Source organism: Colletotrichum graminicola (genome assembly GCF_000149035.1).
Source record: "Colletotrichum graminicola M1.001 genomic scaffold supercont1.44, whole genome shotgun sequence".
Lineage (NCBI taxonomy): Eukaryota > Fungi > Ascomycota > Sordariomycetes > Glomerellales > Glomerellaceae > Colletotrichum > Colletotrichum graminicola.
In genome coordinates, this window is record NW_007361048.1 from 311,483 (window position 1) to 325,394 (window position 13,912).

At 55.3% G+C, this 13,912-nt stretch overlaps 4 protein-coding genes and 1 non-coding gene across 5 annotated transcripts; 3 read left to right on the plus strand and 2 right to left on the minus strand.

Annotated features, from left to right (window-relative positions):
* Positions 1-1,149: 1,149 nt before the first annotated feature.
* GLRG_09035 (uncharacterized protein) lies at positions 1,150-3,796 on the plus strand (the record flags this gene model as incomplete). Its single annotated transcript, XM_008099720.1, has 3 exons — positions 1,150-1,452; positions 1,504-3,551; positions 3,607-3,796. 3 exons carry the CDS (start codon positions 1,150-1,152, stop codon positions 3,794-3,796), a joined length of 2,541 nt encoding a protein of 846 aa, XP_008097911.1.
* A 723-nt stretch (positions 3,797-4,519) lies between these two features.
* Positions 4,520-5,605, plus strand: GLRG_09036 (D-isomer specific 2-hydroxyacid dehydrogenase; the record flags this gene model as incomplete). The annotated part of the gene is made up of 1 exon (XM_008099721.1): positions 4,520-5,605. The coding sequence occupies one exon, from the start codon at positions 4,520-4,522 to the stop codon at positions 5,603-5,605; it is 1,086 nt and encodes a 361-aa protein (XP_008097912.1).
* Positions 5,606-6,049: 444 nt separating this feature from the next.
* Positions 6,050-7,792, minus strand: GLRG_09037 (major facilitator superfamily transporter; the record flags this gene model as incomplete). The annotated part of the gene is made up of 1 exon (XM_008099722.1): positions 6,050-7,792. One exon carries the CDS (start codon positions 7,790-7,792, stop codon positions 6,050-6,052), a length of 1,743 nt encoding a protein of 580 aa, XP_008097913.1.
* Positions 7,793-10,813: 3,021 nt separating this feature from the next.
* Positions 10,814-10,908, minus strand: GLRG_13222. The gene has a single exon. It is a non-coding gene; the product is annotated as a tRNA-Ile (tRNA).
* A 588-nt stretch (positions 10,909-11,496) lies between these two features.
* GLRG_09038 (F-box domain-containing protein) lies at positions 11,497-13,770 on the plus strand (the record flags this gene model as incomplete). The annotated part of the gene is made up of 4 exons (XM_008099723.1): positions 11,497-12,044; positions 12,129-12,240; positions 12,295-13,612; positions 13,697-13,770. The coding sequence occupies 4 exons, from the start codon at positions 11,497-11,499 to the stop codon at positions 13,768-13,770; spliced, it is 2,052 nt and encodes a 683-aa protein (XP_008097914.1).
* Positions 13,771-13,912: the final 142 nt, after the last annotated feature.

A 13,912-nucleotide genomic window follows, 5' to 3' on the forward strand; every position in this document is an offset into this window, starting at 1 on the left:
CCAGCCACTGAGGGCGGCTACTTTGATCTTTTGTGTCCAACCTCCTGACCTCGAAAAGCAGTGCTCTCGACCCAACATTCGATGACACCGTCGGCATCCACCACCCTCTACTAATCATTGATGATACTAGATAACATAGGCACAACTACGAAACTATCACTCGTCAGTGCACGAGTTTTCGATGGGTATACATGATGTCCCAGAACTCTACGCATACAAGGCGGAATTTCCCGATCGTCTTAACCTCGCAGTCCGAGGTGTCGTTGCTATTTGTAAACAGCCCACGGGAGATCAATTTCATGATGCTCTCTATCCCATCCACGGTTTCTGGCAGAGGCTGAGCTGTCTCACGGCGAAGCCTTTCGGCGAACTCCCTTGTCTGTATCTCAGCTGTACGCCCGGGCCAGAGCGCTCGGTGGCTGTGTTATTCCTGTTGCTGCAAGGCCATTTCACGTGTGTTCAGTCCTAGGTACTCCTAGACTTGCTCCACTATGGCAGCGCCGCCTCAAGCGAGGATAAGCGTGAGAAGTGCACGTGGCTTGCACCTGGAAGTCCTCTCCAGCTGAGGGTCTTGTGACCGCAGCGTGCATCCTCCGTCACGGCCCGAAGCAATAACACCGGGAAGTGGGTCATTGTCGGTACACTGGTAGTTGAGTTACCGACCGACAACGGTATCAGGACACGGGATAAGTGGCCCGTTTGGATAATCTTCAGCCAGTGAATCAGGTTGCTAATTCTTGTCGAGCTTGTCCATCGCCGCCTACAGAAAGTGCTAAAAATAAGACTCAAGAGCATTAATAAGCGACTATTACAGGTTGGGGTTGACTACTGAGTACTGACACCATGCATTTCACAGTGACAGTTCAGCAGGGGTTTTCTGGTAAGCAACATTGAGGCTATGTGGCTGGACGACTCCAGCCACAGCTTCTATATGTGGCGGTGCAATCTTCAGTCGCAGCGTCCACGCATCATCACGTCACAGGTTCGGATGAAAGTGGAGACCAGCCTCGTGCATGTAGTGTACCTGGAGCTCAACCCCCCTTCAAGTCTTGTCGCGTCGCATCTTCGGGTCGAAAACAACGGCTCGCGACCCAACACCAGTCGCTTCACACTCACCGGACCGCAGTCCAAAGACATGCTGCACTCGAAATGGACGCACTAATCTTCGAACCCGAGTCTGAACTCTGCAAAGGCGAAAACGCCATCAAACCTACTACCAACCGTGATGTCTACGTCCAGCTCGGCCTATCCCTGATCCTTGGCATCTCGGCCTTTGTCGCCTTCTGCATATTGCGTCCGCGATGGCCGACCTTGTACGCCGCGCGCAAGCGCCGACTTGATCCCAGTATCGGCTTGCCCGCCCTGCCGAATACCTTCTTCGGATGGATGCCTGCGCTGTATCGCGTAACGGAGGAACAGGTTCTCGCCTCTGCTGGCCTCGACGCCTTTGTCGTAAGTTGAAAGCTTCCCTGCCGATCGAGTGGGCTTCACTAACCAGCATAGTTCCTTTCTTTCTTCAAGATGGCAATCCGGACCCTCGCCATCTTGGCTTTTTTCGCCTACGTTGTTCTGCTACCCGTCAACCTCAAGTTCCCAGTCAAGAAGCGTAAAGATAAATCCGACGATGGCGACAAGAGCTTCGACAGCGAAAACGACGGTCTCTGGGCATACCTGGTGTTTGTCTACTTCTTCACGGGCCTTGTTCTCTACATCTTGAACAAGGCCACTTTCAGAGTGATACATATCCGTCAAGAGTACCTAGGAACCCAGTCTACCATCACGGATCGAACATTCCGTTTAACGGGTATTCCGCAGAGCCTGCGCTCCGAAGACAAGCTTAAGACGCTCATCGAAAAGCTCGAGATTGGGCAGGTGGAAAACGTTAGTTTGTGCCGAGACTGGAGAGAACTCGATTCCTTGGTCGAGCAACGGGCGCGGGTGCTGGCCCAGTTGGAGGAAACTTGGAGTGTCTACCTTGGAAAACAGGCTGCTCTTCCAAAGTCTGTGCAGCGCTTACGCGACCCCCAAGCTGAACCGTCCGTCCTGGAGCCTAGGGAGGATGAAGTTGACGAGGAGGCTGGTGAGAACGGCGGCTTGCTGGGTCACAACCATATCAACCCTGAGTTGGTCGAGAGACCTCGTCCTAAGGTAAGGATCTGGTATGGCTTCCTGAAACTCCAGAACCGCAAGGTAGATGCCATCGACTACTACGAGGAGAAGCTACGCCGGCTCGATGAAAAGATTCGCGACGCCAGAAAGAAGGACTACGCAGCGACCGATCTAGCTTTTGTCACCATGGATTCGATTGCTGCATGTCAAATGGCGATCCAGGCTCGCATTGACCCACGACCGGGACAGCTCCTGACCAAGCCCGCGCCGTCGCCATCGGATGTCATGTGGGCCAATACATACACGCCTCGCGGAGTACGGCGCCTTCGGTCTTGGACCATCACTATTTTCGTCGCCTTCCTCTCGGTTGTATGGTTGGCAATCGTTGCCTCCATCGCCAGTCTACTGAGCATTTGCAACTTCAGAACGTGGTTCCCGTCACTGGTTGCGTTCTTGGACGAATGGCCGACGTTGCGTGCGTTGATTGAGACAGGCTTGCCAACGCTCCTCGTCTCGTTGCTCAACGTCGCTGTGCCGTATCTCTACGAGTACCTCTCGTACGAGCAAGGCATGATTTCCAAGGGCGATGTGGAGCTCTCAATCGTGTCCAAAAATTTCTTCTTCACGTTCTTCAACATTTTTGTCGTCTTTGCTACTTCGAATGCGGCATTCACCGTCAACAGTCTGTTCAAGCAGATCAAAGACGTATGGAGTAGCCCGGCGACGTTGACGAACACGATTGCCGAGCAGATCCGGGGGTTGGCCGTTTTCTACACCAACTTCATCTTGCTCCAAGGTGTTGGTCTGTTTCCCTTCAGGCTTCTGCAGGTTGGCAGCGTCGTGCTCTATCCGATCTATCGCATGGGGGCCAAGACGCCTAGGGACTTCGCCGAGATCATGCGGCCGACGGTTTTCAGCTACGGCTTCTATCTCCCCACGGCGCTGCTCGTCTTCATGCTATGTCTCGTGTACAGCACTCTTGAATACGGGTATCGGATCCTGACGGTGGGCATCGTGTACTTCATCCTCGGCTACTTCACGTACAAGTACCAGCTCCTGTACGCCATGGACCAGCCACAACACGCGACGGGTGGTGCATGGCGGATCATCAGCTACCGGATCGTACTCGGTCTTTTCATCACGCAGGTTGTGCTGTCCAGCATCATGGCCTTGCAGCTGGCTTTCGTGCAAGCTGTGGCTGTCCTGCCGCTTGTTGCCTTTACAATCTGGTATAGCGTCTACTTCCAGCGGCGCTTCGATCCCCTGACGCGGTACATATCGCTGCGGAGTATACGAGCTGAGATCTATGTGGATGACGAGGCCGTGCTGGATGAGGAATTCGAGGGGCCCAGGCCAACACAGGGTCTGTTGAGACGGGGCAGTACGATCGACGAGGACAAGGAGAAGGGCATGACGTTTGTGAATCCCAGCCTGACTTCACGGTATGCTTAGCCGCCATTCACGAACTGGAAAGTTTTGTTGCTAACGGATTTACAGTCTCGAAGGGCCCTGGATCTATCAGGATCCTCCTTCATTCCAAGAGGACGAGGAAGATGACGAGGAAAGTGGACCCGATACGGAAAGGCCCCGGCGGCCTGCAAATACGACGTCGGCAGCATCCGACAGCTCGATGAGCCTCGGCGATACACATATCTGGCGGCAACAGGCGGAAAGCAACAACCGGTAGAACGGGAGAATGGCCAAGACGATTGGGCATGGTGCCGCTTGTAGATATCGATCACCCTTACTTTACGTGTGCATATGGGAACAGGACGTGTTTTGTCGGGCCGGTGGGATGGGTAGCGGGGAACAATAGCGAGCACTATACCATTTGAGCACCATCGATTTCTTCCTAGGGCCTTGGGTTCCTCGTTGCGGGCACCAGCACCTGCGGGGCACTTTCTCCTCTGACAGCTCGTCCTTGGGGTGGTTTGGTGGTGGAGCTCCAGAGGGAAGCACATGGCGGGGTAGCTCTTGGACTAGCTAGGTCGTACCCAGGTACCCCCACTACTACCCAGGTAGGTACTAGGTACATACCTGGACCTACCATATATCAGGTACCCCAGCTGAGCCAGTCCACGTCATTTTTGAATGCTTGCGAACCAGGATGCCGGATTTGGCATCTGCCAGATGCTGACACGCGCACATTAACTGCCATTGGCATCCGAATCGTAGAGGGAAAGAACCAACCGCGTCACATCAGGCAAAGAGGGGAGCCGAGCCTTGGCCAGGCCTCTTGAGGTGTCTTCTTCTCCCGAATCCTCCAGGTCCCTCCCCTTCCCATCATAAACCCCTCACCTACCTCAACATATGAATACTTGACCACCCGGCACGACCATCACAGCGCTCCGTTCCATCTCTGCATCAATTACTTCATTGCCTCGATATCACGTTCAAGACCCTACCTACCATGAAGCTCGCCGTCTTCAGCGCTAAGCCCTACGACAAGAAGTACATCTCCGCCGCATACGAGGCCAGGAAGGACGAGTTCAAGAAGCACAACGCAAAGCTCGCCGACGACAACACTGACTTTGGCATACTCTACCACGACTTCTCCCTATGCTCCGAGACCGTCTCCCTCGTCAAGGATGTAGACGCCGTCTGCGTCTTCGTCAACGACTCCCTCACTGCCGACGTCATCGAGGCACTGCACAAGGCTGGCTGCAAGGCCATTTTACTGCGCTGCGCCGGTTTCAACAACGTCGACATTAAGACTGCCGAGAAACTGGGACTCTTTGTCGCCAACGTCCCCTCGTACTCCCCCGAGGCTGTCGCAGAGTTCGCTGTCGCCCTGCTGCAATCCCTTAACCGACGCACTCACAGAGCCTACAACCGCACCCGCGAAGGCAACTTCAACCTTGATGGTCTCCTCGGAAAAACGGTGCATGGCAAGACAGTGGGCATTATCGGCACCGGAAGGATTGGTGTGTCCATGGCCCGCATCATGAAGGGCTTCGGCTGCACCCTCTACGCTTTTGACCCGTTCGAGTCGGACGACTTCAAGAAGCTCGGCGAATACCTCCCCTTGGAAGAGCTTCTTCCCAAGTGCGACTTCATCAGCTTGCACTGCCCTTTGATGGAGAAGACGAAGCACATCATCAACGAAAAGACCCTCAAGCAGATGAAGCCCGGCTCTATATTGGTCAACACCTCCCGAGGCGGTCTCATTGACACAAAGGCCGTCGTCCACGCCCTCAAGACTAAGCATCTCGGCGGCCTGGCCCTTGATGTGTACGAAGGCGAGGGTGATCTCTTTTACAACGATCATTCGGGCCACATCATCGACGATGACCTGCTCACCCGCCTCATGACCTTCCCCAACGTTCTGATATGCGGCCACCAGGGCTTCTTCACCGAGGAAGCCCTGCAGGAGATCTCTGAATGCACCTTCCGCAACCTCGAGGACTTCATGCTCGGACGCAAGTGCTCCAACTCTCTGGTCAAAGACGAAATCACCCTCTCGCGCAGAGATTCGCTCCCGGTGCGTATTGTCTAAGAACCCCGGGCCTGCATCACGGCAAATGGCGCAAACGGAGGACTCGCCTACAGGTTGATGGATACCCACCCTACTGCTCCCTGAAACGACGAGATAGATAGTTACGCATCACGACTCACGAAGAATAGACGATTTACTACATTCCCGCGAGCTCGCAGTCATCAAGGTGTGTATCAACAAGCAGCCAATGCGCCAGTAGAGGCTGAATGATGTTTTGAACATGGTTTAGAATTAATTACGGCACCTGCCGTTCTCTGTCTCTATGCATCTATGTCGTAGTACGTCTAGCCCGTATATTCACCGTCCAACACCAACCTGTTACGCCAAATGAACCAAACGTAACCGAAAATCCAGACCTAACTAAACGCATAGCTGCAATATTCAACTGTTCAATAACAGCCTTGTGAAGGGTTTTGACATTGTTCAATGCTCGCCACGAGTCGCTTACGCGGGCTCAAAGGTACGAGTGGGCGACAGAACGTTCTGAGGCTTGGCCTTCTCGACATCCGACCCAGAAGTCTCCTCGTCGTCGGAGGAGTAGGCGTACTTGCTTCTAGCACGGATCCGGGCTCCGTAGACCCAGAAGAGGAAGGGGATAGCGCAACACGCCAGGCCGATGAAGGCAAGGAGGGTTGATGCCCACTGATCGCCGAGGCGGTCGTACATCTGCTCGGTGAAGAGGACGACGGCGGCGCCCCAGAAGGAACGGATACAAGTCTTGGCCGCGAGTGCGGATGCGGCCTGGTGCTGGTAGGAGTCGACGAGATAGTTGTTGGCCGAGTTGTAAAGGAAGATGAAGCCGAAGCCTACAGGGAAACCGCCGAGGGCGGGACCTGCCCAGTGCAGGTGCGGAAGGGAGGTCCAGGCGAAGATGAACAGGCCGATGGGGATGCACCAGCAGCTCACCATCATGGGGATAAGGCGGGTCTCAGCGGGCGGGTGGCCGTTGTGCTTTGCGACCAACTTGAGGTAGTGCTTGTTCACCCAGGGAGAGCAGGCGGCCGAGCAGAGAACGCCGACGGCGAGGGGAATAAACATGAGACCGGTCGTGGAGGCCGAGTAGCCCTTGCGCTTCTGGTAGATGATGGGGAAGGCGACGAAGAACATGTATAGCAAGCCGTACAGGACGGACATGTAGATGGAGATGAGGAAGACGATGAGCTCGCGGAAGAGAAGCTGGAAGGGGCGGATGAGGAAGATTCCGAGGCGCTCGCTGAGGGGTCGCATGTCGATGTCCTGCTCGGTGACGTGGGACGGGTCGCCGGTCTCCTTGCGCATCTTCTTGGCTCGGCGGGCGAGGATGGTGGGCGCGTAGGTCTCGCGGACGGTGAAGGAGATGAGGACCCAGACGACGAAGGAAAGAATCAACTGAATCCAGTAAAGCCACCTCCAATTTGTGGCATCGGAGAGGAAGCCGCCGACGAGGGGGCCGATGGCGGGACCGATGAAGGGAGCGGCGGAGAAGGCGGCCATGGGGACGCCGCGCTCCTCGTTGCGCCAGAGGTCAGCGAGGGTGCCGCCGACGAGGGTCATGGGGGCGGAGAAGGCGATGCCATCGATGGCGCGGCAGACGAGGAGGGTGGCGAGGTTCTTGGCGAGGGCGCAAGGGATGATGAAGACGACGGCGACCAGCAGGGTGGAGGCGTAGATGATCTGGCGACCGAAGATTTCGGAGAGGGGCGCGAAGGCCATGGGCCCGACGCCGAAGCCGATGACGAAGACGGTTATGGAGAGAAGGGCGGCCTCCTCGGAGATGTGGAACTCTTCAGCGACGCCGGCGATGTCGGCGGTGATGACGGATGAGCAGAAGGCGACAACGAAGCAGGTCATGGCGACGACCATGGTGCAGTACCACTTGTAGGCCTTGGACCAGTTCTTGGGGTTGTCGGGGTCATTGGGGACGAAGGTGACGAGCTTGTAGTTGCCGCCGGCAGCGGCCGAGGGGCCCGTGACGGGGATCTCGCCGGCGCTGGTCTCGACGCGGTACTCGTCGAGATTGGCATTGGCCGAGAGGGTGCGGTAGGGGAGGTTGACGTCGAGCTCCGGGTCCATCTGCTCCTTGGTCGCGACGGGGCGTGTGACGGTTGTTGTGATGGGGGCATACCGTCGTCCTGTCGGCGCGCTGTCCGGGTGGGAGGGGGAGCCCGGTGGGAGAGTGTGGGAGGATTTTGGTGATAGATTGTCCATCTTGGGTGAGTTGTGTGTGTGTGTGTGTGTGTGTGTGTGTATGTGTTGTTGGGCAACGAATGCCAGGCTTTGGTCTAGTAGGAACGCAGTCCCCCCCTGAACAGGTGAAGTACTACAAACAAGTAGACTGTAGAATGAGTGAAAAGAGTTGGGGGTTCGAGCCCGGGGGTAATGGTAAGCATGAAGGTCAAGGAACAGGAATAGGATCTTAAGTCAGTTCCTCATTCTGCAGGAGGGGGAGGGCGCCACCCTGCCTTTATACTCGTCCCCATCAACGGGCGAAAAAGGAAACCAAGTCAACTCGCAGGGCCTGTTTTTTTTTATTGTTTGCTAAAATACCAAGGTACCGTAGCAACACTACACAAACAGGACCCCCTTGGAACCCGGTCGCAACTCGGTCTATGGGTGGGAAAATCGGCGCGGCATTCGGGGTACCCACCATCTCGCGGGCGGACCCGCCTTTCCCGTCCGATTTTTTGGACCAATGTACGGATACCATTATCTCTCAAGATACCTACACTATGTACGTACATAGTAGATGATATGCCATGACCTGCTACACAGGGCCAGGGGTTTCTAGTGGAATCTCTAATCCTTGGTGACATTGGTTTTCAAATTCGCCACGATGCCGATTAGTGGATTGGAGGGTTGGGCTGGCAGGGGTTTCCGTTTCTCGTAAACCGCGAACGTCCCAGCAGCGACACTGAGTAATAATGGCCGACAACAAACGAAAACGATGTAATGTGGGAAAGGGGCGGTAATGCGGCTTATTTTCCTATCTCTTATTTCATCTTTCCTCTTCTTTTTTTTCGCCTTCTTCTCTTGGTCATTTGGAGTACCACGGAAGCTTGCAGCGGCACGTGCAACGTTGGGGGTATTCCAGAGCCACGAGGTCGGGACGCGTGGGGGGGGGGGGGGGGTCGGAGGCGCGTTTACGACGAACGCCGACTTTGACCTAACCCTTGTTGCCTGCCGAGTCTTGAGGCTCTGCCCGGGCTTGTCATTGGGTTGCCGGAGAGAGAAGAAAGGAGCGATTATGCGATCATGAGGGCGCACAGCTCCGACGGGCGGGTCTGGGAATAAGAGGAAATGACTTTACACAGTACCTAGTCTCTTGGAATTCCTGTTCAGCCAGGGGCCCTGGGTGCGTTCTCGCCAGGCCCTCAGGGCTGAAAGGTATGGGGGAGAAATCTCGGCATGAGTTCGGGCTGTCGTAATGTTTTTTTCTCTATTTTCTCCACTCTTTCCTCAGCCCACAAGTTTTCCATGATTTCTCCGCTGGGCAGCAATAAATCCAAATACATCATTCATCAGTCCCCGAATTCCTCTCTGTCTCTCTGTACACGAGGACGGTGACGGGTCGTGGGGGCTGTGGTTTCTACCCCTTTCCGTATCTTTCAACAAACAACGCTTTGGCAATCATCCCTTCTTCTTTGTTATCGAAACAACCCTGCGCCTCTGCCCCCCCGTCGGGATCGAATAGGAGGGATGCCGCTGCCTGCGTCGGCTGCCTGTCCGGCGAACCGAGCTCCCTTTCGTCCGGGAACCAAGTAGCCTTTACACTCACTACCTTAGCCGAGCTAGCTCCCTTTTCGTCCGGAACGCACGGACCCGCAGAAGCCGGCGGACCTTGTGGGTCCCCTGCGGGCCTTCCGGCCGGGAGGGGTCCCACGCGCGCCGGTCGAAGAGATTGCGTTTTTAGCCCAAACACGTTTGTTCCTCTTTCGCCCAGCTGTCCCTTCGTTTCTCTTCCGCTGCGATTGTACCTCGAGGCGGCGCAAGAACACTCGATTCCGACCGCCAGCAGACCTGTACGTGGCCACCGTCCGAGGCATTCCCGCCGCGGAAAGATCCGGCAAGTGGGAGCGCTGCTTGGACGGGGCAAGGAAACAAAATGAGTTTCGGGGATGGGCGGAGCAGTCCTTGTTTTTCTTGTTTTCTCGCTTGCAGAACACGTCTTATTCCCGGTGGTCCAAGTGGGGGCCGTCCAGCGCCGTCTTATCAGTGAGCGATCTCTCGGTGTCCAGGCGTACCATTCGGCTATCCGAATCTCACGCGCGTGTGCTCGGTAATCCACTTCAAATCACGCCCGCAAACCGGGCAGAGGTTAATAAGAGGGGTTTTCGAGGCCCAGGTGGCTTGGGATCCATACGCCGCTCTGGTACCTAGCGTAGCTGACGGGATGCAGATGCAGGTGATAGGGAGGAGGATATTGCACATCCGTCAAAGGGCGGGCTCGATGATAGACTGCGAGATAAGCCGAGACGGCGCGAGTGAACGCTCGACGGCGGATGCGTGAGAAGTCAAAGGTCAAGCGTCAATGCAAATGGGTGGAGCGAGGCGCTTCTCGTCCTTTGGGCAAGCGATAACCTGCACTTTTTTCTCGTCTCCACTGGTGCCCAAACGGTGACTAAACACACTCTAGGCATCGCGGGTGAAGATGATGTTCCGGCCGGAGAGCGGTGACCATGGATCTGCACAGGCGTGGTTGGCTATCGCTGCATGCAGGCAGGCAGGCAGACTAAGGCGGAGCCGGGGTCGGACTGGGGATTGGTCAAGAGTCGGAGCTCGCGACTTGGGTCCCCCGCCGCTCGCACTGCTAATTACCTATCTTGTCCCGCTTCCAGGGCCGTTCGACGGGTTGGTGTCCAACAAGGGTCTAAAACGCTTACTCGTCCTCTCTCTCCATGTCACATCTCGCTCCTTGCAAGCCGCATGCGATCTCGGACTCCCAGACGGACTAGGCCAGGCTGAAAAGCGACTCGGACGGAAAGTACAGGGGGTTCGGGAACTTCGTAACGGGGCCGGGCCGGCTTACGCAGGCATCGGCAATGAACAATGCTATATATCACATGGCAACCCCGTCACAAGCAAGGTAAAATCATCAGACAGCAACTGGTCACATATCTGAGTTGACCCTTTGGATGTAGTGCACGCTGTATACTTACTTACTTACTACCTACCTAAACAGGGCTGGAAGTGCTTCTAAGGATTGACTCTGTTGAACGACAGAAAAAAAGATGATCAGTGGGAGGCTTGAACTCCCGGCCTTGGCATTACACAACATTTCAGGTGAAATATTAGTACCACGCTCTAACCAACTGAGCTAACCGACCATGTTGGATGGTAATATTGCCAGAATATCCAGCCTATGAAGGGGAGCACCCATACTGCTCCTCGTCGCTATTAATTTGCATGCCTCCCATTGACTTCACCAATCCACCCATTTTTTGGTCGTTTAAACACCCGCTCAATGCTTCGAGAAGGCCCCCCCCCCGCCCCCTCAAGCCGGAAGTGGGCAATCGCTACCTCGTTGCATTCTTTCCAGAACATGGCACTGCAGTGCTTGATGTTCCAGTCGACATACCTACCTGCCTAGCTAGTTAGGTAGGGACTTATTCAATTATACATAAGCAGCGAGTCCTTTCGGGGAAAGAGGTTGGTAGGATACGTGACCTCCCGCGCAATTCCTCTTCCCCTTGAACATCGACTCCGGCATCTTCTCCCCACCATTCCATCCATCTGCCACGTCCGTTCGATATACACGTTGGCATTTGCATTGGCGCCATCACCGACATCGTCATAACCAGTGCTGGAGAACAGTTTCCGGTCCCGGGGCACTCTCTTTGCAATCCAGCCATTGGATACATCATTCTCTTCATCATTTCCCCATGTTATCTCACATTCTTCGGTCCGTTGTCGCCATGAAAGCTCACCCCGACGATGTCGTGCATTTCGGTCATGATAATCATGCATCACAGCTGGTCCCGGCGGCAATGCGCCTCCCAGTCGAGATCCTGCACTACATCTACGATCTTCTCGACCCATATGATTTCAATGCTGCACGCCACACCTGCCGACCCTGGTTCTGTGCGGGCTTGAGTCGCACTATTCTCGTCACTATGCTCAAGCGAGGGGGATGGTGGTCCAGCATCAACACTATCATCGATGTGGAGCAAAACAAGCCCATGCTTGAGACCCACGATCAGGATCCGAACCAAGAGTGGATTATGTCCAAGTGGCTCGCCAGAGAGTGTACGTTGGGCCTCGGTCATCGCGGCCCCGAACCTGCCTTTGTCGAAGTCAGTCAGACGCAATTCATCGACTTCAGATCTGATGCTTCGACACCCGGGATCGATGACGATGCCAAATACACCGCAAGTATGTGCGGCCGCTTCCTAATGGCCAGCTACGGTTGCACCATCTATGTTTACGAGCTGAACCATCGATGCAAAAACACCAAGTCTCCCAGGTGGCCAATGTCTTCATAGAAAGAGACATCACAACGCCACAAGGGGCTTCTGCGCCCCGTTTCAACCATACTGTGCCCGTATAGAGTTCTCTCCTGTGCCATGGACACATCTTGGGGACGCTACTCTATCGCCGCCGTTCTCGACGGCCGAAACGGCTTCGTCTGTGACACCACAGGTCTGATGCCAGGAAAAGAGGTGACTACAACATCATCCAAACACTTCAGTCCATGAGCTAACGCTTGCTTGAAGGAAAGCTCTCAATTGTGCGTCTGTCGCGGGCGGTCACCTTCACTGCCGCCTCCTATCGAGACAGGACCCAGATCCATCTATCGAAATATTTGCACGGCCGACAACCCGCCACGCTCGGTTGCCATTTGCCCCCAACGTTTTTGCGTCGCTTTTGGCTCCTCGTCTGCTGTCGAACTGCACTGGGTTGACAGCCAAACCAACCGAGATCTGGTCCGCCGCTTCCCGCTGTCCACCCGCAGCGACTTTGTCTACTTTCTCCCGCCCCGGCCGGCAGTTGACTCAGCCAAGAAGCTTCGACTCATTAGCTCAGCAGCGGCAGCGGACTGCAGCTCGAGCTCGATGCATCTAATACTGGGGGCGCTGGGCGGAAGTTTTGGCGGATATCCTCCAGAAGTCCCGGCTGTCATCTCGCGTCTTGAGACATCCGCTGCTGCCTCCGAAACAGACACATCGAGTGTCTACACAATCACAGAACAGCAACTGAGTGCCTCAATCAGCCCTCCGCCATTCCGCAAGACAACCTGGAGGGGGTGGGAGCGAAGGCTTCCTAGACATAGGTCCACTGCTGTGGACAGCTACAGGGCCGTGCCCCTGAGCGACGGCTCTCATATCCTCTTCACGGACCCAAGGACCGGATACTTGTGCCTGGGCGCTGATTCGCCGATCGGGTCGATGACTCGTCTCCAGAGAAAGGTGCAGTTTTGCCCACCTCCCACGGCTTGCTCGAATGCTCCAACCCTGTGCGCTGTGGGAGCCAACCTGGCCAACGGAGTCAGAATTGCCGCCGTGTTCCCCATAGCACGATGGGTGGACCAGCTTGGTTTCCAGTCGGAAAAACAGCTCCTGGTCTTTTACACTTTACCCCCGGATATGTTCAAAGATATCTCCCGCTTCGCCAACCTGGCTGACATGCTTGATCGCCCAATGCCAGACTGGGTTGCGTGGTGGCCAATACCTGGACGTCAAGATGCCGCTGTGACCCATTTTAGTGGCCCCGAGACGCCATACCTCCAACGCTCCGGGCCATCGTATCCCATTGATGTTCACGGACAGCCTGTTGCCGTTTGCTCCGGCCTCGTTGATCTCGCATTAGACACAGGTCCTGATATGCTGGTCTGGGCATTTAGTGGAGATGGTTCGGCTCGTTGCTGGGCACTCAACACCGGGAACACGAAAGGAGTGCGACGAAGCACAGTTTTAAGAGATGGAAGCATGCGAGCGATGGATGGGGACGGAGATGTTTTCATGGACGATGCGGGTTTGAATCTTCAGGCGGAAGGCATTTCGCCGACTGCAGCAAGGCCGTTGACATTAGATGGTGAGGTCGCGACTGGGATTGCCTGTCCGTCTCCGGCCCGTCCTCTTTCGTACAGGTATTGTCGCTTGACGACACGTGGAACAGAGGACGATGTTGTGAGAGCGGGGTTCCTCGAGAACATACAGGGTGTGGCGAGGTTAGATGTTGACCTTCGCTGAAGAAAAAGAGCCCACTGAAAGGGTAATGGATGGAAGAAAAGTATGCATAAGCAGAACCTACAAGAATGATTACACGTACCAATAGTCCATAACACCCTACAGACCAACCTGACCCCCGTACCTTTTATCAACTTCTTATGTC